At 40.9% G+C, this 26,441-nt stretch overlaps 1 protein-coding gene across 2 annotated transcripts in view; it reads left to right on the top strand.

The window, feature by feature from the left end:
* Nucleotides 1–26,441, top strand: part of fhip1aa (FHF complex subunit HOOK interacting protein 1Aa) — a 129,976-nt gene that overhangs the window by 87,740 nt on the left and 15,795 nt on the right. For both annotated transcript variants that reach the window (XM_039750251.1, XM_039750252.1), the window contains exons 5-9: nt 4,875–5,033; nt 8,655–8,741; nt 10,702–10,869; nt 20,561–20,640; nt 24,279–24,466. In XM_039750251.1, coding sequence (XP_039606185.1) covers nt 4,875–5,033; nt 8,655–8,741; nt 10,702–10,869; nt 20,561–20,640; nt 24,279–24,466 — 682 coding nt within the window. The remainder of the gene's footprint in view (nt 1–4,874; nt 5,034–8,654; nt 8,742–10,701; nt 10,870–20,560; nt 20,641–24,278; nt 24,467–26,441) is intronic.

Here is a 26,441-nt window from a genome sequence, read left to right on the forward strand (position 1 = left end):
ATTGATGCAGTAAGAAATGAATCGATGAATGAAACCTGTCATCTTTACAACGATTGACAAACACGGAATGTAACTTGAACACAGCACATCCTACAAATACGAACCTGATTGAAAGAAATAATGATAATCAAATCCTTGATGACAGCAACACTCAGTAACACTCACAAAACAAATACTGTATATTGACAGTCATGTTACGTTATTTTTTAAAATGTTCCCTTTTCTTTTCATAGCTTTTTTAACACACTACTTCTCGCTGCGATACGCGGGTATATATATATATATATGTATATATATATATACCCGATCTACATACTCGAATAATGGATACTTTATTCGCCATCAATGATTGTTTTGGTAAAGCCATACTCAGTGTATTCATTAGATGAACGGTAAAAAAGTAAGAGCGAGGGAAGGATGACTTATTGAGGCATGCAGGCTGTAGTGCGTCAACTCTATCTGAATTGCGCGATCACATTTGAAAAATATATCTTTTCAAGTTCTATTTAGTCCATATGTGTCAAACTCAAGGGCGCGGGCCACATCCGCCCGGCGTGTAATTATATCCGCCCGAGATCATTTTATATACTGTATTATTGTTATTAAAGCCCGGGTATATGAAGCGCTGGTAACACAATAAACTACAGATCCCATAATGCAGCGCTTCAGCTGCCTTGCCGAACACTTACCGAGTTAATCAAGTTATTGCGAAGCTAGCTCACACGATGCTGAAGAGAAAAGTTGATTCTGAAAATAGAGCCTTTAAAAACCGATGGGAGGCTGAGTATATGTTTACTAAACCCGTGTGTCTCATTTGTGGAGCTAATGTGGCTGTAATTACAGAATTTAATCTAAGACGGCACTATGAGACAAAACATCAGGTTAACCTGAATGCAATGCAGAAGATACAGAAAGCAGCATAATTAAATAAGAATCTGACACTTCAGCGGACGTTTTAACCCGTGCACAATCACAAAGTGATTTCAAGTGAAGCTGCTTTTATGGGAGACACAAATGCACCAGTGCACCTTGCCTCACTTTCCCTGTTGCCAAGTAATGTTAAACCAAGTCGTCACTACGGTGTTCCCAAATACGCACTTTGCTGATAAACTGAGCGCACTGAGTTTGCACGGCGCTTTGGTGACTTCGAAGAACAAAAAAAGTCCGTCTACATGCGGCTCGAACCTTATGCATGCATTATGTTCATAATATCCACGCAGACTTGCACGTAAGAGCGGGAGTTATCCGTTTTAACAAGCAGCGTATTGCACTGATACGAAATAGCTGTGTGTGTATATATGTAGATATGTATGTATATGTATATATATGTTTATTTATGTGTGTATATGTATGTGTATATATGTAGATATATATATGTGTATATGTATAGATATGTATATATATATATATATGTTTATGTATGTGTGTGTAAATATATATATATATATATATATATGACAACAACACTCATCACTCACAACAGTGACAAAACAATTACATTGACAATCATGTTACGTTATTTTCAAAATGTTTCCTTTTCTTTTTCATTGCTTCTTTAACACACTACTTCTCCGCTGCGAAGCGCGGGTATTTTGCTAGTACCATATAAAGCACAGTGTAATAGTAAACTAAATGTAAAAACATTGAATAACACTGAGACAAACACCCGGGCTCCTTGCTCAGCTGCACGCGAGCCTGCGCTTGCTCGCTCTCTCTTGCGCTCGCTCTCTCTTGCGCTCTCTCTCTCTCGCGCTCTCTCTCTCTCTCTCGCGCTCGCTCTCTCTCTCTCTCTCCCTCTCGCTTGCTGTCGCTCTCATGCACCGGCTTTCTCCTCCTGCTTCCTGCCTTCTCCTGCAACCTCCCGTTCTTTCCTGTTCTCTTCTTTTTCCCTTTAGCCGACTCGCGCTTCTATTTATGAAGAGGACGTGGTAGTCGTGGCAATTACAGATGCAGACCGCTTCTCACCTGTGCACTTAGGTGAGAAACGCCCACATCACGAACTCCTTAGGAACCGCTTCCGCCACATACCACCATGCCCCCTCACTATAGCCACAAGTGCGGTGACTATTAAAACTGGCCTTTTTTTGACGGGAGCTGTGGACCCGCTATACCACAGGAGAAAGCTGGGTTGAGAGGAGGTTACAGTTTTGAGAGAGAGTCCCTCTGCATGATGCACTGAGAACAATTCACAGTACAGAGAGGGACTGAACACGTGCGGAAATTATCAGCGTGTACAAACCTGAAGGGAAACTGGCTTGTTCGTCACTCGAGTGTGTGGTCGTGAACAGATGCAAAAGTTTGGCGAACTTTTTGGTCATAACCTCGATTTGTACATGTTCGGAGACGTTCATCAACCGAGGTTCCACTGTATCTTATTAACCACCTGCACTATCACTGAGGCCTGTTGTCTTAGGAAACACCGCTAGTATCTCTTATACAAGTGAAACTGCGAAGAGCAGGGTGAGGTAGCATTCTACAAATACATTCGATCGAAGAGTGGTTCCTGGAGGAAGTTTGCACAGCCAGTGACATTCAATTGAAGGGCTCCTAATGTGAAGCTTTGAGCTGGTATGCAAAGAAGTAGAAACTGGAAAGAGCACTTCTCTGTACACTAACAAAGGGAGACCTTGCAGCAGATAGCATCTGGCCATGGTAATTGAACCCATGATGCTTGAACTTTAAACATGCATGCCATGACACTTCATAAATATACTAAGCAGTATTCAAAAGTCAAGTGTAGCATCCTTCAGCAAACACATCTTTCTCAACAGAGTCAAAACTGTGACTCAAGGCCTTCATATTCCATATCACTAGCTTTCTGTAACTTTCCCGGGGCATCCTCAACCGTATGTTTTCTCTTGTATGTCTGCTTACAGGTTTGATTTTAATTTCCAGTATTTTATAATGTTAGTCATATAAGTCGAATGTGGAAAACTTGTGCTATTGGTCCAAGAGATTATGATATGATAAATGCCCATTTGAGACAGTAATCATGGAGCACACTGCCTCTTTTTTCTATGTATTGTGCCTACGTGACCACACAGTAATACCTGAACTATTCTGAAGCAACGTTTGCACTGTTTTGTATTTTTGTATCTCACACCCTCATACACCTTTATTGTAAGAGCATCCCTTATCTATGATGGAGCGTTTGATCAGAAGAAATAGGAAGCTAGTTTTAAATTAAAAGTTGTTGAAGTGGCAAAAGAAATTGGTAAGTGCGCTGCTGCAACAAAATTGAATGTGTCTGAGAAACTGATGTGAGATTGCAGGAGGCAAAAAGATGCAAAAAAAAAAAAATGAAGTGTCATATTTTTGAACAGGCGTATAAGTCGGTCTGATTTTATGATTGATTTTTGAGGTTAAAGGACCCGACTTAAACTCGAGTATATACATTATATCACTTCAGCGATATCTTTTACAAGTAGCAAAAACTTTCACTGGTTGTTCCAGACTCGGATTAAATGTATGTTTTTATTATATACCTAGCTGTGTAAGCCTGTGCTGTAAAAAGGATTCTGGCACTTCAATCAGTCAATCGCAGCAATTGTGTATTGGTAGCTAAGCAAGGTTCTCTTTCCTCGGTGGTTTTGTTTGGCTGATGTGCTCACCTCAGTTGTTGATCAGAGGTTAAGCGAGTTTCTCTCTCCTTGGAGGTTTTCGTTTTGCCGATGTGCTCGCCTCGCTTGTATATTAGCGGCTAAGCAACTTTCTGTCTTTTCTCAGCGGTTTCACTATGGCAACAGAGTCGCTTTCTTTGAGCTTCATGCTGTAGCCTCGCAATTCCTGGCCGGACAGACAGACATACACACTTCCACACGTAGACGTTTATATGTAAGATAGTAAAAATAATAGCAACTCCCTACTCAAAATGGTGAATGTGGGGAGGACCCGGGATCAAAGTAGCAACCTCTTGATTACAAGATGGCAGTTCTTACCTCTGCACCAGCTGAGCAGACATGTCTACTTTGTGTCGATTGATATTTAGGCTTCGGTTTTTACATGTTGTCAGCAACATGTTAATTAGATCATTTCTTTTCCTTCGGTTATATGCTTGAATAAAAGCATGCGTGTTTTATTATGCATTTTGTGAAAGTGTTTATTTGATATATGGACTTCAGTCTTCATACGTTATACACTTTATATCAGCTTTTTGTCATTATTACTATAACCTGAAAAAAGTTTGTGTTCAGTATTTCTTGCCTCACATTTCCTAGCATCCTAGATTTACACAGATTGTTGTAGACACATGAGATGTACGCATTCCAAATAACAATATATTATTTACTCTGTACAATTCAACACTTAATTCCCAGATAAAGAGTCTTCGGCTCTGAGAGTTTTGCATCTGACTTGACTTCAGCTGCGTTGGTGGTGGATGGGATAGCAGGCTGCTTGCTGCTTGTGCCGATTGACACATTTGCCAAACAAAGGCACTGATGAGGAGCTGCGAGGGGATTTAAGGTGGTCCAGCATTACAAATATTTTTGTAGGCTTCATGGATTCTACTGTTGGACTTTCTACCTTTTCCTTCTCTTTCTGACCCCCTCTGTCCTATACTTGTAGTTAACTCCTCATGGGTTGACTAAATGCAGGATATCTCAGAAACATAGTAAAAAAAAGAAAAAAAACCTCTAAATAACACCACTGCCATCAGAGCACCATCTCAGACGTCCGTTGAAAGTCCAAGATATTTCCCTGGTACAAACTTCAGATCTTATTGCAGATCAACCAAACAATCCTCATGCATTCTCTGATCACTCCTGCCTGTCTCATGCTAATGTTCATTTTCACTTCACTGCTAGGTTTACATCCTGTGGCTGCCAAATGACCTCTGTTTTTTTTTTTTTGTTTTTTTTGGTCGTCCACTATAGGTGCTAGCGACTGGTCTAAGTGGTCTCTACTCTTCTCTCCCCACCAAGCTTGAAGTGCACAGTGAGGACTGGCACTGCCTGCAGCGAGAGGATTGGGTTCAGGTTCCAGCTCTGGTCCAGTTCATGAATTCCCTTGAGTTTTGTAATGCGGTAATACAGGTGAGCAATGAAATTTTTAATGAAACAAAAAAAGTATTTTAGTGGAAAAGGTGAAGATGAACAGCATGTGTCATAATATTAAAAAGAACACAGCCAAAGCTGGCATCATAGTCTCCATGCATACTCAGTGAGTCACAAGCTCCCTTTAATAACAGTATGGCCTACTAAACCCAAAGCTGACTACTTGGATAACCCTGGCGTGTCACCGCATCAGCCAGTCCTCAAACTGTGGAATTATGGGAGAAATTGTACAATAACTATTAATCCTTTGGGAGAAAGTTCACTATAGAAAGGCACTATAAAGACACCTTGTTATAGATTCAGCTGCTTGTCTCTGACTGTAAATGAGTCATGTCACATGGCAGTGCCCAAGTTTGTCCTGTACAGTATAATATTTATAAAAGCAACTAAGATAGGGTTCATTATGCCAAGGTGCTATATAAAGTTTTCAAGGTTCAGTTCCCATCACTGACTACATGTGTGACTCTAAGAGGTTTGCATCACATGTCTGCTTTTATTTGTAAAAGTGTATGAAAAATTTCGCTGTAACTGTAAAAGCACCTGGGGGGGAGAGTTCACTATGGAACAGTGCTCTCAAGACACCTTGTTACAGATTGAGTCCTCTGTCTGACTGTAAATGAGTCGTGTCACATGGTAGTGCCCCAGTTTGTACAAATATGGAAGCAACTAAGCTGTACAGGAAGTGTAAAGCCTCTAGGATAGGATTCATTATGACAGGGTGCTGTATTAAATTGCATTGTTGCAGGTTAAGTTCCCTCCTTTGACTACAAGCGTGACTGTAAGAGGATCACATCACATGCCTGCTTTTATTTGTAAAAATGTTTAAAGAACTTTGATGTTAATTGTAAAACATTTGGTCAGCTATGCAATGGCACTATATAAACAACTTGTTACAGGTTCTGTCCTCACCATTGACTCTGTTTGTGACTGTAAATGAGTCATGTCACATAGCACTGACCCAGTTGAAAAAATTTGGAAATGATTGCATCATAAGTATAGATTATGTTATTGGATGGTGCTATAAAAATCTCGTTGTCACATTGTCGCTACTTGTGTGAATCAGAGTGAACAGTGCTATGTACCTGTGCTCCATTTGTAAAAATATAAAAGCGATTGATCTGTAAATGTAAAGTACCAGGGATAGGGTTCATTAGGGTAGACTCTATATAATAAAGTCACAGGTTCACTCCCCACCACTGTCTACCTGAGTGTTAATGAGTCACACCACATAGAACTGCTATATAAACTTACAGCTGTCATGGGTTTATCTTCCACCACTGGCTACTTGTATAGCCAAGAATAACTCATGTGCCTATGGTTTGTTTGTAAAAAAAATGTAGAAGCAATTGATCCATAAGTGAAAGGTACCTAAGGTGGTGTTCATTATGGCAAGGTGCTATATAAAATCACATTGTTTGTAGCTTCACTTAACACCCTGACTACATGTGTGGCTTATTATATGAGGTTTACATGACGTGTGCTTTTGTTTGTAAAGATTTAGTAAGAATTTTACTCTAACAGTAAAGCATTTCGGAGAGGGTTCACTAGGCAAAGGCGCTATAAAAACACTTTGTTACAGGTTCATTCCTCACCTTTAAATGAGTCACATCAAAATATGGAAGCAACTACACCTTAAGTGTAAATGGCTATGTTCCTGTAAGGCACTACATAAAATCACATTGTGACAGGTTACGCCTTCACCACTGGCTACCGCCCAGTAGCACTTACTCCCATAGCAATGAAGTACTTTGAGATGCTGGTGCTGGAACACATTAAGAACATAATCTCTGACAGTTTGGACCCTTTCCAGTGTGCCTGCCGTTGCAACAGGTCCACTGAGGATCCCATTTCTATGGGACTACTCTGTCTCACCCAGGGAGCAAGTAAAGCCAGGCTGCTGTTTGTGGACTACAAATCCACATTCAACACCGTCGTCCCATCCCAGCTCATTGCTAGACTCCTGGATCTGGGGCTCAGCTCTTCACTGTGCAACCGTGTCCTGGACTTCCTCACTGGCAGACCTCAGCATGTGCATACTGGTGGGAATTCCTCATCCACCCTCATCATCAACACTGGCACCCCTGCAGAGCAGTGTGCTGATTCCCGTGTTTTATTTTCTCTTCACCTATGACTCCCTGGCTAAGTAGAGCTCTAATACGATCCTCAAGTTTGCTGATGACACCACTGTAATTGGTCTGATCAGCAAGGACAACGAGACAGTCTACAGAGAGTAGGTCACACTCCCAGCAGAATAATGCCTCACCCTAAATGTTATCAAAACTAAGGAGATGATCGTGGATTTCCACAAGCAGGTCAGGGAGCATTGTCCCATTTGCATCGGAGTGGAGGCTGAAGAGCAGGTTAGCAGCGTCACGTTCTTAGGGGTGACCCTCACTGATGACCTTAAATGGTCCTGTCACACTTAAGCATTAGTTAAGAAAGCCCAACAGTTCATCTACTTACTCAGGAAACTGAGGAAGGCCCAGGTGCCACCCACCACCCTGTGCAGACTCTACAGGTGTGCTGTGGAATCATCCTCACAAGATGCATTAAATCCTATTTCAGCAGCTGCTCAGTTCAGTATCAGAACTCTGCAGTGTGTGGTGAAAACAGCACGGCAGATGACAGGTACTCGGCTCCCTGCAATCCATGACATCCACACCACATGCTATCTCAGGAAGGTAAACAGTATCAGGTGGGATCCTGGGGTGCCATCCTGTACTGCCACTTTTCACCCTCTTCCCATCTGGGAAGCATCTAAAATTCATCTGTACACGCACCTCCAGATTCAGGAACAGTTTTAACCAACAGCAATTAGACTTGTGAGCAGACAGTAATCTTGTCACCTCCACTGCTACTACTACTGCTACCTTGCACGTGCATTTTCTGACACTATTTGTATTTTTTATTTATTCTATGTTTATTTTGTCACTTGTGTCTGTTCCCTGTCTGCGGAGGCACATGCATGTAAGCATTTCATTGTACATGGTACTTGTACACATGACAATAAAGAATTGAATTGAATAATTGTATGGCCAGAGTGAGCCGTGTCATGTGCCTGTGCTCCTTTTGTAAAAATGTAAATGTGATTGATCCATAAGTGTAAATGTATCTGGGATGGGGCTCGTTATTGAAGGCTCTATATGAAATCACATTATCACAGATGCTGTCTGACTACCCTTGATAGCATAACAGGGTCGTGTTACATGCTCATTGTACAAATGATCACCTACCAGAACTGATGCTCTGGAAATACCACACACCACTATGATGAGCCCATCGTTTTTCTGAAATGCTGTTCCAGCAATGGAAACAGCACACCAGTGTCTAGGCACAGATGCAAATTGTACCTGAGAGAAGAGCTGCACATGGAGTCTCATTTGAATCTGTGTACTGATACTTTGAATAAATTTCATCGGTTAATGTGTGTAAAGAACAAACTGGTGAAAAATGCCCAATGGGCACTTGTAATTTGGCACTGTAGATGCCAAGCAATCTTCTCTTGCCATTCTAAGTGCTATATGATTTAAATGCCAAACCTGGGGCAGGTGATGATGTTGGGTTCCAGCCAATCCTCTTGTCTGCTTGTTCTCTTACCAGGTGGCACATCTCTCCATCAGATCCCAGCTGATCGACTACATTTACAATGGCTTCCTTGTGCCCGTGGTGGCGCCTGCTCTTCATAAGGTAAGGTTTTCTAGACTAATAAGGTGTTTTATATATTTTTTCTTGTATGAGTTGAAATAGTGTGGCATAGTGGTTAAGGCTTTGAACTTTGCACTTCAAACCTTGAGGTTGTGGATTCAAATCACATTGTGTGAACATGAGCAGGTCACTTCAATGTTGTAAGTTACCTTGGATAAAAGTTCAGTTCTCTTATAATGTTGTAATACGGAATGGCATGGTGGCACAAAGGTTAGCACATTGTCCTGGAGATCCAGGGACTTGAGTTCAGTTTCCAGGCCCGGTCACTGTTGTTGTGGAGTTTGAACGTTCACCCTGTTTGCAGGTGGGTACCCCACTGTGTGTTAGGTGTGACATTATGTGGAGATTTGCCATGTCACAGCGTGACACCTCATCTACAGGTGGCACCTGCCTTGTGTCCAGTGCTTCTGGAATTTTCTCTAGGTTACCCCACTCCGTCCATCTATCCAATTTCAAACCTGCTTAATCCAGTTCCAAGTCATATTGCATCTTGCCTGAAGAAAGGGCCTGAGTTGCCTCGAAAGCTTGCATGTTGTAATCGTTTTAGTTATCCAATAAAAGGTTATCATTTTGCTTGACTTCTCACTACAAGTTATAGTGCAGTAAAGGATATGATGTGTCAGTATATCTAAGGGCCCACTATTGTACCCACCCACGCTTACTCACTTGGGATGTTAAATTAATGTAATCTGTTGATTTTTAATATATTTTTCAATCTTTCTAAAAACATTTTTCACTTTGCCTTTGTGTGTTACTGAGTGTGGATTGATGGGTAAAGGTGGCAAAAGAATCATTTTAGAATGAAATCACAACACAACAAAGTGCACAGAAAATGAAGGGGTCGGAATACTTTCTGCATCCACTGTATGTAGGGCTGCAACTAATGATTATTTTGGTAGTCAACTAATCGTTCAATGTTTTTCCCCGATTAATCACGATTATTGTATGCCTGACTATTTTGATGCCTGTGACCACTGCCGGCCCCTGCAGCACTGCAGCCTCACTGTCTCTGGGATTCAGCCGCTGTACTAGACGAGCCTGCAGTCATCAGCATTTACCTCTGTGTGTTTGCATGAAACCAGTTCAAGTGCAGTTGGTTTGGTGATTTACTTCATTTCATCAATGGCTTTAGTTGCACTTTGAACATATCATAATAGATTGTTGCAGTAGTTTTTTTTTATAGTTTTTACAGTTCATTTGCAGTGTGAAATGTGTTGCAGTAATTGTGATGCTCTTTGTTTGAAAAAAAAATACGTGTTCCGTTAAAATTTCACATTTTCTTTGTGAATTGTGACCTTTACTTACCAAGTGCAGCTAAAAAGTATTTGACGTCCGGGGTGCATTTTACCCCCCATTTATGTGTCGGTTTAAGAGTTAACTATCATTGTCGAAACCTTGATATACACAGAAAAGAAAGCTCCGCTTTGCATAATCTGCATTCAACTTTTTTGTCTTTTTCAGTGAAGTGCTCCCACATTTTAGAAAATTTCTTTCTCAATTTTTTTCCATCTCCTTCCCCCTCCTCTATCCGACTCACCATTGCAACCATGTTTATTTTCCTCTACATTTTTCTTCGTTGGTAGGACTGTGTGCAGTCTGGACAAACAATAACAAGCGATACTGCCCCCCAGACGTTCATGTAGTGCATTGCAGTGAAAAACCAATGCGGTTCTTTGTGACTGGAGCCTCTATTGAAGGTTCTGTTTATGATACGTCGACAATAAAATATCCAGGACGACGATTTTTTGTAGTCGATGTCATCGATAATGTCGACTAATCGTTGCAGCCCTAACTGTATGTACAGGTATATCAGTTTCTGATTCTCCATTGCTGATTTATTGTTTTTTTTTTTTTGCAAGTACCAGAGTAAGATTTTAGTGTGCAGCCAAAAGTATTACACACATTGACTCTTTCATTGATTTTCCTTTTCTTGTCTCTTCAGCTGACTGTGGAAGAAGTGATGACCACAACGGCTTATCTGGACCTGTTTCTCCGCAATATCTCTGAGTTGGCACTGCTGCAGATATTCCTTAGCTTCATCTTTCTACACAAGCATGAGACTGTGCACATTTTGGACACTTTGGTCAGCCGAATCAACACACCCTTCCAGGTGAGCATGGAGCTTTGTGTAGTTGCAACTGGATGATGTGGGTCATTTAGCATGAATGTCACACTGTGGAGTTTTTGAAGTTAGTCTAATATTCTCTGTTGAAACAGCAAGAATGCAAATGTAATGGGAATATAGACACAAGCTAACACACTTGGCATTAAAGAGAGATGGGCAGTGATCTCACGTCTTAGGGAAAATGACCAAAATGCACTTAGCTTCGGAGTTATGAAATAATCACTGCGGTTAGCGTGTGTGGTATAGCCGGTCCGTGGCCGATAAATTAGTGGGCCATTTTAAATAAATAATCGTGCCCTGAGATGGTGCAGGCTCCAATCAGGTGCGGGTTTGTGCGAGTACGGTTTCACTCTGTGGTTCATTGGGGAACTGGCTTGCTGCTCTGCATATACGTGCAGAGGCAGGCGAATCATTCAGGCACCTCAGTGATGCCATGGAGGGAGTGGCTTCTCGTACTTGCACTCAGTTAGGCAGCAGAGGTTAAAGAAGCCTGCATGTGTCAGATGCAGGGAGAAAAAAGACGAAAAAAAAAGAGAAAATGAAAAAAGGTTAAAGGAAGGAAAGCAAAGGCAGGAGGCAGAGAGAGCAAGAGAGAGGAGGCAGGCAGGCAGTCGGGTGGAGAGTCCCTTGGGGAGTGCGCAGCCGATGCTTAGGGACTGGAGAAAGCTACTCCAGCTGAATGACTTGGGAGCTGGAGTAACCTTCTGGAGAGGCTTTCCACATAGGTCTAAAAAGGCTGCGGAACTTGGAAAGGCTTGGAAGGAGAGCCCTGTCAGGGCCACGGATGGCCAAAGTCACATGAGCCTTCCTACGTTGAGGTCTGAATTGGGAGCCATGGGACCAGCAGGAGTTGAATGGCTGTGTCTGCAGGATGGTTGTGTCCTCTTGCAGCAGAAGTAAGACGAAGAGACGTTGTTTACAAAGAGTTGCACCGGGGACCCAATTTTAAAAGGACAGTTTTCCTGCCTTTAAGAATTTTACCTTGTTTTTAAAAGAATTATTTTTTGACTATTTTAACCTGCACTGACCACTGGTTTCTTTTTATGGATTACGAGTTTATTTATTTATAATGGATGGAGCACTGCACTATTTATTTGGACACTGTTTTGTTTTGGAAGGTTTTAATAAAAGCACTGATACACATATGTACCTTTCTCTTGCTTTGAACAAGTGTACTTATTTGCTTGGCTCCTCCCTCAGGTATGTTATTGGCGGTGGAAGGTTCAAGAGGCTCCCGGAAGGACCCGGTAGCGTGGAGCTGACTCGTACCATCACAACGTGTTTAGGCAATCATTGACGGTTTTGTGTGGACTTCACATGTGCACTACCAGCAGTGCTAAGTGTGTTCAACTCCACTTTCTTTATCATCTCGTCACTTTGTACGCACAGAGAATCCTGTTGTTGTGAAGGGCTGTGGTCTCAAGTGTAACTTTGTTTGAAAGCTGCAATATTTACTAAACCGTGCATGAGCCCAAAGTGCTTCATGCTTTGTAAACTCATAATAATGTTCAGGAAGTGTGGTGCCAGTGCACCTGGCTTGTGAGTATTTAAGCTCATTTTCATGATTGATTTTATATCCCCTTAACCTTAATAAGTTCTTGCTTTTCCTCAGCCATTCCCACTAGACTGAAGGCAAGATGGCCGTATAAATCCTTCCTTTTTATAGAGTGCAAATGCATTGGATTTTGTTGGCGCTTATATATATTGTGATGGTTGGCCACAGCCATTACCAATTGGGATGCCAACAGAAATGAAGGACCAGGGAAGAGAGCATTGGTGAAGCGGTTCCTCCCCTGGGACGCTAGAAGGCAGTCCTTCTAGGAGGCTGTGGCACAACGGATTCCAGCAGGGAATGCTGGGACTTGGAGTTTGGTACAGCTCTGTTGGCTTCTGTGGGGGCCTCCAGGGGGATCTGCAGAACCCTATACTGGACTTGCACCACACCTGGGCACTGATGAGCCACCTGGAGCACTCCCAGGAGCAGAATAAAAGGGGCCATTTCACTCCATTTGAGGATCCAGAGTCTGGAGGAAGTGGACGAAGCTTGTCAGGAGAGGAGTGGAAGCAGAACAAGGAAGAGAGAAATATAAATAAAAATATAAATAAGTAATATCATACAGTGATGTGCTAACTTGTAACTTCTTTTGGGGCTGGCCATTTGACTGAATATCAAATAGGCTGTATGTCATTTACGAAGTGTACAGGTGATTGCAGTTGAGGCTTTGTGGGCCCGGTATGGGCCACTGGTAGGCATACTTTAACTGCTGGTATGAAGTAACACAAACCATTCTTTGAGTTGCAGTGTCTGCACAGCAGGTCAGTGTAAGGCAGTGTTTCTCAACCACTGGGTCATGCTGTCATTGGTTGAGTCATGGTGGGTCATGTAAGAGATCAGCAGCGCTGCACGATATGTTGCCTTGTTTTCAAATGACCTTATTTCACTTAGTAGGAACCTTTAAAGTTGCATGCTACTGGTTCGTCAATGAATTTAAAAACTGGGCCATGTGACCATAAAGGTTGAGAAACATTGGCGTATGTGAAGGCAGTGTGGGCTGAAAGAATAAGAATTAGTTATGTGGATCAGCGACAATCAAAAGTAACCTTAAAGGGCCCTCCAAGAGTCATGCAACATATGAGACCCTGTGAAATAATAATAATGAGGAAGATTTATAATTGCGGCAGGTTTGGGCAATTTTTTAAACATTATTATCCTATGGATTTACTATGGCCCTTGGTCGTAAGTACGAATCGTTTCAACTCCGTCGGCCATTAATTGGCGCATAATTGTACTCTAAATACAAAGACAATGGATTCCTACTACTGAGTCTTAGCTAACAGAGAGAGAGAGAGCTTATGATTGATAATGTCAGGGCGGCTCTGCCTCCTGGTGCCCCACCCTCAAAGAACAGGGAACGTAGGGAATCTTGAGGAGACGGTATAAAATCAACTGAAATAACATAGAAATATGATTAGTAATAATTTAAAGACAAAACAATAAAACTTATAAAAATACATTAATGTGTGTGTGTTTGCCCTTAGATGAACTGGCACCGTATCCAGGGTTTGTTCCTGCATTGTGCCCTATTCTAGCTCCAGCACAAAACCCCAAAACCCTGTGACCTTGTTGAGGACTAATTGGGGGCCCCATGTCCTTCTAATAATAGCTGTAATAAAGGGATTGCCTGGTAGGCCACATTTTATGATGTAGCCTTTTACAGAGAAAATTGCTTTGGAAAAAAGTGACATTTGGACTTGGCTCTCTGATTATTTTCTGTGTTTTCATTTTATTGTTGGAAAATGCAAATAATGAACACAAAGAGCAGTGTATGTGTTTCTTTATTTAGGAAACTTGACTTAGCAGCACAATACAAGACTTGTCTGCCAGTTGTCAGCCATTATCACACCAAACTCCTTTATCCATGTCAATGTCCTTTGTGCTTGGGCAAAACAAAAGACATCAAGCTTAACTCTACTGCAGAAAATTGTTGTGTTGGCCACTTTTGGGATCAATTGGGTTTCTGGATAAGAGGCTGTAAAAATGAAAAATTTTCAGAAACAGCTGCAGTTTAATGTGACCACACAAGGGGAGCTGCTGTAAGCAGGATGGAGTTACGTGAAGCCAAGAGAAGTGAGCCAGGACCATCATTTAAGATGCCTGGCTGTACACAGAACTTAATTAAGGAAATGTATTGATTTAAAACTTTAATAACAAAAACATTGATTCAAAGCAAAAGAAAAGTGCCAAAGTAATAATGATTTCAATAAAGGACACCATGTAGAAAGGGTGCAAAAATAAACAAAATTCAAAAGATCAAAAATATGAAATGCCAATGAATCCAAAAATAAACAAGCTAACACTAAATCCAAAATCAAGCAACCAAAATCCAAACTAAGTAACCGAACTAAAAGTTAAAAACTGGAGAATCATACACTAAATGGTTAAAAGAGCTCAAAACACAAAACCAAAGTACAGGAATTCAAAAAGAGCAGCCGAGACAAAGTGAACTGAATTCTAACTAATGGCATAAATTAATAAACTAATAAACTAAATAGCCATCAGTTGCTTCGACACAAAGATGAATTACTAATATTTACTCACGGGGAAATGCAGTTGCGCTGTTTGGGAAGGCAGATAATGAAGACGTTGTGAAAAGGACCAGGAGATGGAGAAATGAGGTCAAAATTAGAGATGACACAATACTACCATTTGTTTTTTTTATCAATACCAGTGAAATTGCATGATACACGATACCTATTCAATACAATGGTAAAAACAGAAATCCCTTTTCACCAACTTTTTAGTTAAAAGTAACTCCATTATTCACAACACAATATTGCACCTGTTTCTGTAATAGAATATGCAATCTAATGGTCACAGCTAATTTAAAATAGTGGTAATATCAGTCAAGTAGATACCCTGCTATAATTTAAGAATAGTAGTACTGACATGCATAAAGCTCAAATTAAAATGCAGGACTTGAATTTATTGTGTTATAGACAGGGGGGATTCCTCCAGTGTAATTATCACTGTTATTATAATAGGGGGATTTCAGCATAGTTTATAAAGAACTAGCCAGAGTACCTGTCAAAGGCAGGTAATAGAATAAGTTTAAAAATACTGGATATCCCTTGCTTCATTTGCTTCATTAGCTGGTGAAAAAAGTAGTAAAGAATAATATTTAATGGATGAGTCTAATTGGTGACGTCATGTACTCTTAAACCACGCACAAATCTGTTTCTTAGCTAACTCCATGATTATCATGATTCCGGCAATCGCATGCTGAAATTCTCCTACATTGAGCACAAAGCATTCCCAGACATGACTTCTGCTCTTTGTCTTTTCAAGATGTGTTAAGGTGATACTGTCGTACTGTGAGCCATTTTCATATGTAGTTTTTACTCATGCTTTAATTATCATGCCTTCTAAAGATATTTGTCTACATGCAGTCTCTCATCAGTGTGCTACCAACTTTCACTTTGGTACTAATACTGTGAAAAAGCTAGCAGCGTTATGTTTTTGGCATTTTGTATTCAGTTTGCTACCGAAGTCTTGGTTCTTTTTGACATCACTAGTCAAAACAATAAACCAATTCATACACCAAAGTCAAAAATAACATGCTAGAACTCAGTAAGCTACTACAAATCCAGGAAGATGGACAATAGAGGAGGGCCAACTTCAGCCTTCTTTCCATCACACTTAGTGACATCACAGGTCAAGCCCCTCCTATTGTCATTTGGTTAACAATGTATACAGCAACTACAAGCAAAACAGCTTAAAATGGTATTGCCCATAAGGACAACAAAATGGGGCTGACTGTAAAAACTTCTGGCTCAAAGTAACAAAAACAAAGTTAATGTTTAAAGATTTATTCAAGAGATATAAAAAAAAATTGAGAACAAAAGTAAAAAAAAAAAACGCCTTAAAAGGCAAACAAAACTCGCTCTTTGATCCAATAATCGATATCCAAAATCAAAGCAAATTACAAAAGAATCTTAAAAAGAATTACATACAGTAGCAGAAATCCCAAGTTGCAATGCAAAAATCAAGAACAAAACGATAGCTAAAGGACAGTAGTATTAAAGTAGTTTAATATGTATGTGCTTTGTCTTATTGGGGGATTTTTTTTACAAGGGAAGTTCCTTTCCAACATTAGTTTTTAATTTAGTTTACAATTTAAGTGTGTTGTTTCACATAACCATTTTGTTTTGTTCAATTCCTTGACGCCATTTTTTGGCCATGTGTCATCACATTCCCATTCGTAAGAGCCACGATTAATGACATCACTGGGGTTTCTTTGATAAATATGGTGGCGTATGGTAGGCTGCATATACTTTGCAATGTACTTTCTTAATGAAGGCCTAAGTAGTTTGTTTTGACTCCGGTTTCAATTCATGCTCATTGTATTCATTGTTGCCCTTTGTTTTTGTCTCTTCAGTCCTTCCTTTACTTTTGTGATTTTGGTCTTGGTATATCCCTGACTATGATTTCAGCTTCTCATCTCATCTCATGGATACCCTTTTCTCACAATTGCAAGTGCATTTGTGGTAACCTTATAGGCCTGTTTTAAGATAGACAAGATGGCAAATTCTATAATGTTTTCCAGTGGGAGATTTTGTAATTTCCAAAATTTGTGCAGCATGCTGTATTCAAGATATGTCAATGAATATTAAACTGTTACAACAAATTTCCTTGAATACGTGTGCTGAATTTAAACAAAATCGGTCCACTGAGATTCAAGTTGTTTCATGCGGACTGATAGACGTTGGGTGCTTTTCTCATTTATATATGAATGCAGCTAAAAAAAGGCAATGAAAAAATACATAAAAAAAGACACCTGAGCTAGTGATGGAACCCAGGCTACAGCATAGCAGAAACAAGAAATAACAAAGTGAACAGGAAAAACAAAAGACAAAAAGACCAAATCCACCATAGAACATAATAAGGGTTGCATGTTGTAATTAATTAATAATTTTGCATTTATTTTGTATATCTGCCCAGCACACACCCCAACGTGGCACTTGCATTACTCTGTGCAGTTCTGAATCAATGAGGTTGGCCTTTTTAGAGGACAATTAAAGTTGTTTTGACTTTTTCTGCAATTTTAGTATTGCTAGTATCAGCTCCACATTCTCTCCATAATTACAGTAAGTGGGTTTTCCTTTGGGTTCTTTAATTTTCCTTCCACATCTTCAAAGATATGCATGTTAGGTTGACTGGGGACTCTAAATTGATTCTAAATATTTAACAGCACTATAAATTAATAATTATCAACCAGTCCCTACAGTAGCAATGTCTCCTATAAATGCCATGATTAGTCATACGCTGGAGTTGGAGTTGTACTACTTTAAGCTTTCCAGAGTAAGAGTCGTAATCCTGGTGTTCATTTTGGAAAGGTGCTTTATCCTTGTTATGATTCAATAGCCAAATGGGTAAGGTCTTCAAAAAGATCCACAAAAACAGTCCAGAATCCTGACTGGCCTGTCCAAAATGGGACTCGCCAGCCTTGACCTAAGGCTTCTACATGAAGGACAGGCTATTAAAATGTTCAAAAATCACAAGAGTGCCTCACATATTTCCAAAAATGAATCTCACAAGAGGGCGTACCATTAAAACTCTGGCTTGTATAGAGACAAGTCCTACAAGAATCTTTATAAAAGATGATATGCTTTCACCAAAAGGAAAAAAAAACATTAGAAAAAAAGAAGTTGCTCAAGTCCCTAGAACACAATCCAGTAAAAATTCCATTAAATACGGTCAAAGAAAAAAGTATGTGATCCCTTTGGAATGATCTGGTTTACTGCATGAATTGATCATAAAAAGTGATCTGATCTTCATCGAAGTCCCAGGTACTGATGATATACACAATGAGCTTAAGCCAATGACACACAAAAAACTCTACTCTTTCATGTCTTTATTTTACAAACATTCAATGTTCACAGTGGTAGTGGAAAAAGTAAGTGAACCTTGGGATTTCATAACTGGTTGACCCTCCTTTGGCAGCAATGACCTCAAGCAGGCGCTTCCTGTAACCTTAGATCAGACCTGCACATCGTGCAGGGGGAATTTGAGCCCATTCTTCCCTGCAGAACTGCCTTAATTAACTCTTCTATATTCTTTGGTCGTCATTCAGTAGGATTGAGATCTGGGCTCTGACTGGGCCACTCCTAAAGGTGGAGTTTCTTCTTCTGAAGCCATTGTGCTGTGGATTTGCTGCGCTGTTTGGGGTCATTGACCTGTTGCATCACCCAGCCTCTTCTGAGCTTAAGTTGATGGACAGACACCCTCACATTATCCTGGTAAATTTTGTTGAATTCATTTTCCCCCTCAATGATGGCAAGCTGTCTAGGCCCTGATGCAGCAAAGTAGGCCCAAATTATGATGTTCCCTCCACCATACTTTACTGTAGGGATGATGTTTTGATGTAATATGAATTGCACTTTTTAGGCCAAATGAAGTTCTGCTTGTTCCTCCCAAATAGTTCAATTTTGGTTTCATCACTCCACAAAACATTTTCCCAGTACTGTTGTGGAGTGTCCAAGTGCTCTTTTGCAAAATTCAGGTGTTCAGCAGTGTTCTTTTTTGATAGCAGTGGCTTCCTTCTTGGTGTCCTGCCATGGACTCCTTTCTTGTTCAGTGTTTTGCGTATAGTTGACTCCTGAACAGAGATATTAGCCAGTTCTAATGACTTCTTCAAGTCCTTTGCTGTCACTCTAGGGTTCTTCTTTACCTCATTGCTGATTTTGCGTTGTGCTCTTGGGGTTATCTAGGCATGGCGCCCACTTCAAAACAGAGTAGCCACAATACCAAATTGTCTCCATTTATAGACAATTTGCCTAACAGTAGACTGATGAATATCTAAAATCTTTGAAATGACTTTGTAACCCTTTCCAGCCTTCTGTAGATTAACAATTCGCGATCGTAGCTCTTCAGACAGCTCTTTTGTGCAAGGCTTGATTCCCATCTGGATATGCTTCTTGTCAAAAGCTCAATCTCCAACTTTATAGTGTTTTTGATCAATCAAAGTCATTCTGGGCCACACCTCTGAACTCGTTTCATTAAATGGACTCCAGGTGTGCGAAAGTCTGACTGCAATGAGTGTTTTAAAAAGTCATTAGCTCAGGTTTACTTACTTTTTCCAATCTTCAGTTTCAGTTTGAGTGATTTATTCAATATGGTCAAAAATACTCTTAAAAATCTTTGTATCTATAGTTATAGGAGACTGTGTTTTTGTTCAATATTGTGATTGACACGAAGATACGACCATGTTTTATATGGGAGTTAGACATAAATAGAGATAATTCTTAGGGATTCACATACTATTTACTTTGACTGTAGAAGCCAAAGACCAGCAATACCCAGAACAATACAATATTCTCCAAACAATGCAGTCATTGAACCACAAGGAACTCGCTTCCCAACCTGCTTTTTTTAAAGGGTGATGGTCCCTTAGTGGTGATGCAAGATGTGGTCTCATTGGCAAAATACAGGGGACATGGGAGGGCAGTGGTGTCACCCACATAGACACTTCATAATAAATAATTAGTAACTAACAGAAAACACATAAAGCAAAGATTTGACAGAAAATTCACAAATAAGAAACAATAATAAAACAGAAAATTATCGTAGCATATTGGTGCCCACATTCCAGATATATTGTGCACATCCCCAAATTTGTCTCAGTTGGTTTTGATTTGGGTCTTTGCGAGTGAGGATATACATGCAAGTTTTGGGTTTGCTGTATGTTTTGTACCTGATGTTACTGAAATAGGCTCAGACCCACCCTGGACCCTGAATTGGATTACACTGGAGAGAATGTTAAGGTATGTTATGTTATAAACCACTTAGAGCAAAAATATTTTTGAATGAATTCGAAATTCAAGAGCACACGCTCACTACATGGCCAGTATCAGGAATGGCTGTGGCTCCACATGAACCTAAACTGGATTTAGTGAATGTGAAAATAGATGGATGGATGCTACTCAAGAAAATAAAGTGTATTGGGACATTACTTTATACCTACATGTGAACTTGCCAGGCATTTCCTTTTGTAAATGACTTGGGAGGAGGACTAGTATTGTAAATTTTAAAATAATGGCCTGTGCAAAAGCAGAAGATCAGAGGTTGCATTTTATGTGCATGATAATCCCTGATTACTCCCATTTGATCCTGTTACAGCTTGGCACAGTGTCTCTCGCCTTGTTCCGGACTCTGATTGGCCTGCACTGTGAAGATGTAATGCTGCAGCTTGTCTTAAGGTAGGAATTCTTTTCATTGATTTCGTGGGAGGGGAACCATCCACACTGGGATGGGGTCAGCAGTGTGTCATACTCTGGGTGTTAGATGAATGATGAGGTGAGCCTGTTTCAAAAGCTTCCAAGAATGAGGTCTGTATGTTACATACCATGATTTATTCAGGACCTTGTATTTGTAACCTGGAAAGAGCTTTCTGAAAAAGCTGCATAGCCACTGAGGTCAGAGAATTTACCATTTTATCTCTTAATGTGAGGCACAAACATAAGACTTTCAGCAATGTGATGAGCACTACAGTCATTAACCCAGATGGTCACTTGAGCTAAAGGAGTTCTTCTATTCCTCATTTAGCTTTCACGATCTGGGCATCCAGGGAACTCTTGAAAGGGACCATCATGTAAGTTAGCTTAGTTTGCTACCAAATCCAGATGGATTGCTGCCTAGCAATGGTGCCAGCCATATAACACACACTAATCATTTTGGTGCAATGACCAAGATTTGTCAGATTGGCAGAATTAAGGGCTGAAAGTGACCAAAACCAACCATTTTACTATAGCATGACCTTGGTGGCCTCCTACTGAAGGGATTTTTAAAATGGTCTCTCTCGGGTTGGCAGCCTATTTAAACCAAGCAGCATTTCTCTCTTTACATTTCCAAATCACTTAGTACCTCCTGTTACTTCTGGAAGGTTATGACCCGCTTCACATGAATAAACTTCCATAAAGTGCACATTCAAAGCATTCGCTTTTTCATTGGCTTTACCATTCTTAATACTCTTCTCTGCCTCGTAGAAGTGAAGTAGAAAGGCACCATCGAATAACCAAAATAACAAACATGAACATCATCTATCCAGGCTTACTCTTTAATAATAATAATCTTTGATAACAAAGAACTAATCTTAAATAAAGCTCAGAAAAATAACAATTAATTTCAACAAAGCACAACCATTGCTCGGAAACATTGATGGGTTTCTTGTCAAAATAGAACAGAGCTCCCCTGGTGGCTCCTAGGTGAACTGCACCACATCCTGTAGTCACTGGGCCAGACCTTCTTCTAAGCATTCGGCTTACTGTTAATAGGTGCAGAGCCCCAGGGTTTCTTCACTTGGCACCTGTACTGGCACTCTACAGGTGTAGTTCATGGCAATGCTATTTGTTAGATGCAGGATCCTGTTACTCATTGTCATAAGGGTGACAGTCACTTTTTTTTTTTTTTTGTTTTGATGCTGATCTGCATCATGGCCAGAGATTCTTCATAAAGACATGTTGGTGCCTACCTCCAAGTCCCCTGCACCTTGATAAAATTAAGCAAGTTCAATAACATGCCATTGTCCCATGCTTAGGAATTCTTACCAAAACAGAAGTGATAATGGAAATTCCTTCAGGCCGCATGCCATTTGTTTTGCAGGCCATTCCTGTGAAGAAGCAGAATTTGCAATGCAGCGCTATGCAGGTGTATTAAAGGGCCCTGTGATGGACCAGTGCCTGAATCCACTGAACTGGGTTCAGATTGCTGTCTGTGATAAGTTTGCAAGTTCTCCCCACACCTTTGTGGCTTCTCCTACTGGTTCCGCAGGTTTCCTCTCACTTCTCCTAAGATGGTCAGGTTAGTTTGATTGGCTGATGCAAAAGTGGCCTAGTCTGAGTTTGGATGTGTGCCAGAGTACACCCTGAAGTAGACTGGCACCCCATGACCTTCAACTGGACTAAGCAGATTTGAGAATGTTGTGTTATGAGTGACAGTGGGTGCATGTATGAGTATTAACTGAGATGGACTGGCATCTACATTGACTTTGATTAAGTTTGATTGGGTTTGAGATTGTTAAGTTATGAACAATAGTCGGTATTTGCCAAAGTGTGCCCTACTGACATTCAGTCCAAGGTTGGTTCCAGTTTTGCCTTCAATATTGCTTGGATATGCTGTGGACACCCTTGACCCTGACTTGGATTAAGCAGGTCTGAAATTTGTTGTATTATGAGTGAGCATCAGTGAGGGGAATAGATCTTTCACTGGACTGGCATCCTATCTAGAGTTGATTCCTGCATTGCACCCATTACTATCCTACTAGACCTTGGCACCCATGACCCTGAATTAGATTAAACAGGTTTAAGAAAGTCACATTATGAGTGAGAATGGGTGTGTGCAGAAGTATGAATTGAGCTGAAACTGGCATTCTGTCCTGCTTTGCCCTTGATGCTGCCTAGATAGACTCTGGACCCTCTTGAATCTGCATAGAGTTTGAGAATGTTACTGTTGTTTGCTTATTGACTTACAAAAGAGGTCAACATAATTCAGTAGACATCAGTCTGCTGGGAATGTTTGGGGACATGTTATGGAATAAGGGAACAAAACAGATCATCATACGTGAAGAGTTAAGAGAAAAACACAAGTTTGTTACAATTCTACTTTACAAAAACCCAACTGTTAGACAGAAATTCACCAAATGAGAGTCTTCAAACACTTCTTAAACATGTGGAGGGAGTCAGATGTTTGAATGGCTTGTTCCACCAGCCAGGAGCTACACAAAAAAAGAGTCTGGATTGAGATTTGATGCCATGGAGAAGTGGCATCACCAGATGTCGGCCGTCAGCAGACCTAAGTGGTTCAAGAAGAAGCGCAGGACTTCACACGTGTCTCCATATATGTAGGGGCCGACCCACTGACTTCTCTGTAGGCAAGCATCAAAGATTTGAATCTATTATGTGACACTAGACGGAGCCACTGTAATGGCCTGAGGAAAGGATTGACATCTGCCCACCTCGCTTGGTCAGAAACCAGTTGTGGCGCTGCATTTTGAATCATCTGCAGTGGTTTGGTGACACATACAGGTAATCCTGCCATGTGTCACTACTGTAGATATGACAAAACCAAAGCCTGGACCAGGAGTTGTGCTGCCTACTCCACCAGATATGGTCTGATCTTGCTGGGGTTGCAGAGAGTGAATCTTCAAGACTGAGAGACCTTAGCAACATGGTCATTGAAGGACCGCTGGTCATCGGTCACCACCCTAAGGTTGTGTACAGACTCAACTGGTGTTACAGATAATGAGCCAAGTTGAACAGAGATGGGCTGCTGAATAAGCAGGGTTAACAAGTAGGTCCATCTTTGCCAGGTTCAGCTGGAGATGGTGCTCCTTCATGCAGGTTGCTTTGTCAGTAAGACGTGCAGAGATTATAGTGGATACTGCGTGGTTCTGTGGAAGGAATGGAGTGACTATGAGTGTGTGCAGGGATAGGCCATGCAGGGGACTGGTATTCAGCCCAGAGTTGATTCCTTGTTTACTCCAGTTGACCTGGATAGGTTATGCCCCCCTTGATACTGACTTGGATTAAGTTTGAGTTTGAAAATGTTCCATTATGTGTGCCAAAGTAGGCCCGTGCACTGTATTGGCATCCCATCAAGGGTTGGTTCCTGCTTGCTTCAGGAAAGGCTCAGCCCCCAATAACCCTAAACTGGATTAAGTGGGTCATGTTATTGAATGATGAAATAGCCTGGACATCAGTTTTCAGATCATTTATTTTACCAACTGCTTTTCTTTTCCCACACCCTCCCCGAGTTCTCACGACCGTGTCAGCTTTAGTCTGACGCTGCCTGCCTTTTTAAAAATAACCTGGCACTAACTGGGATCGATTTGCTCTTGCAGGTACCTAATCCCCTGCACTCACATGATGCTGAGCCAGCGGCGGGTTGTGCGGGAGCGGGACTGCTACTCCATGTCAGCTGCCAAATTCCTTGCCCTCACTCCTGTCTACAGCTCTCAAGGACTCAGCCCGGAATTTCCGAAACTGACGCCGGATTACATCCTCTGGTCCAAGAACTCTGGCAATGAGGGTATGTAACTGGACCATGTTGGGGGCAGTTTAAAGGTTAGTTACACAGGTGCAAGCAGGTCAGGGAAATTCAAAAACTTACAAACTTACTAGAGCAAGTAGGCATTCAGTATAGCAGCTTTGATATAGAGCACCTTGTAAATTGATCATCAGATTTACAAATACACAGAAATTGGCAAAGCAGGTTCAGAAAATGAAAAATGAATTTATAATACTATACAATGACAATCCATTTTTACAATCTACTTGTACTGTTAAGGGTGGCAAGCAGCTGTTGCCCATCACAGCATCACTGGGTGGAAAGACAGGAAAAAAATTATGATGCGACATTCGTCCATTGCATGTCTTGTAGTGGGGTTAAACAGTGGCATTGTGGTTAGTCCTGGTGACTGATGGATCAAACATCCTGGCCCGGTGGCTGTTGGTGTGGAGTTTGCATGTTCTGCCTGTGTGTCTGAACTGGACCAGCATGGGTGTGTGCACAAGAGTGACCCTGGATGTAGTGGTGTCCGTTCTAGGATTACTGCCTGCTTAGCACTTAATGCTGCTGGGATAGGCCGTGGCTCCCTGCACCTTGAAATTGATTGGGGTTTGAGAATATAATGTAACACAGTATAATAATAAGTATAATTATCATACCAGTATATTAACACCATAATATCCATATATTGTATAAGTAGTATGGTGAAATTTGATGCAAGACTGGTAGTGTGGCATAGTGGTTAAGGATTTGGACTGCAAACCCTGAGGTTACGGATTCAAATCTCACAACTCACATTGTGTGACCATGAGCAAGTCACTTCACCTGCCTGTACGTCAACTGGCAAGACCAGATTAAGTGTAACCAATTATATCTGATATTGCCTTGGATGAAAGGGGCAGCCAAATAAGTAAATGGAAAGGAAATTCAATGTAATGCCCTGTGTTTTATTAAGCTGATTTTTAGAAAGTTGTAACAGTGTAATATCCATTGTTATTAAATCGTCTGTCTCTCTACCTGTCTGTGTCTGTCTACTAGATTGTGCCTTTCATACCCATCTCTCATCTATACTATGCCTTTAATATCTATTATACTATTATATAGTGCTTTTCATAAGTGTTTATCTGCTATCACATAGTGCCTTTCACATCTGTCTAAGTATCTTTCAATGTCCACCTATTACATAGTGCATTTCATATCTATCTAGCTATCTAGCTATCTATCGGCTCAGTATTACCATTATTGAAAGGGCAGAAGTAATGCAACCCATTGCCATATTTGTTTTGTCATTTCTTCCTACCAGGTTTTGTCAGATATGTTCTGAGGTTTTTCAGGTAAAAAGACAGAAGTTTCGAGGTCAAGTGGCTGTCCTCATTAATGTTCATTACCACAGGCAAATGAGAATCTCCAAGCAGCACTGGTTGCAAGGCAGGAACACACTGAGGATGGGACACCAGTCCTTCGCTGGATATATTATTATTATTAATTATATTACAGATATACTTTATGGCCAAAGGTTTGTGGATATCTGACGCTCACATCTATATGAGTTTGCTGAAAATTCCCTTCTAAAACCTTGGGCATTAATGTGAAGCGGCTACCATACTTGGGCCCCACAATAACAGCCTCCAGTCATATTTCCACAAGATTCTTGCATTGTGCCTGTGAGAATGTGTGTCCATTCAGCTTTACACAACTATAGCCAACACTTGACATTGTGCAGGAGTGACCTAAGGGCTTGTGTGCAGTTGCTCCGCAGCAGACACCCATCTTTTGAAGCTCCTGATGCACAGGCCTTGTACTGATGTTGCTTTCAGAGGCAGTCTGAAACTCTGTTGTGAGTGATGCCACAGAGGAAAGGCCATTTTTATGTACTTCCGTACTTGGCGGCGCTGCCCCGTTACTTTGTGTGGTCTACCACTTCATGGCTGAACCATTGTTGTTGCTTCTCGACGTTTCCACTTCGCAACAATGGGATAGACCTAGCAGAGCAGAA

Source organism: Polypterus senegalus, chromosome 4, assembly GCF_016835505.1.
Source record: "Polypterus senegalus isolate Bchr_013 chromosome 4, ASM1683550v1, whole genome shotgun sequence".
NCBI lineage: Eukaryota > Metazoa > Chordata > Cladistia > Polypteriformes > Polypteridae > Polypterus > Polypterus senegalus.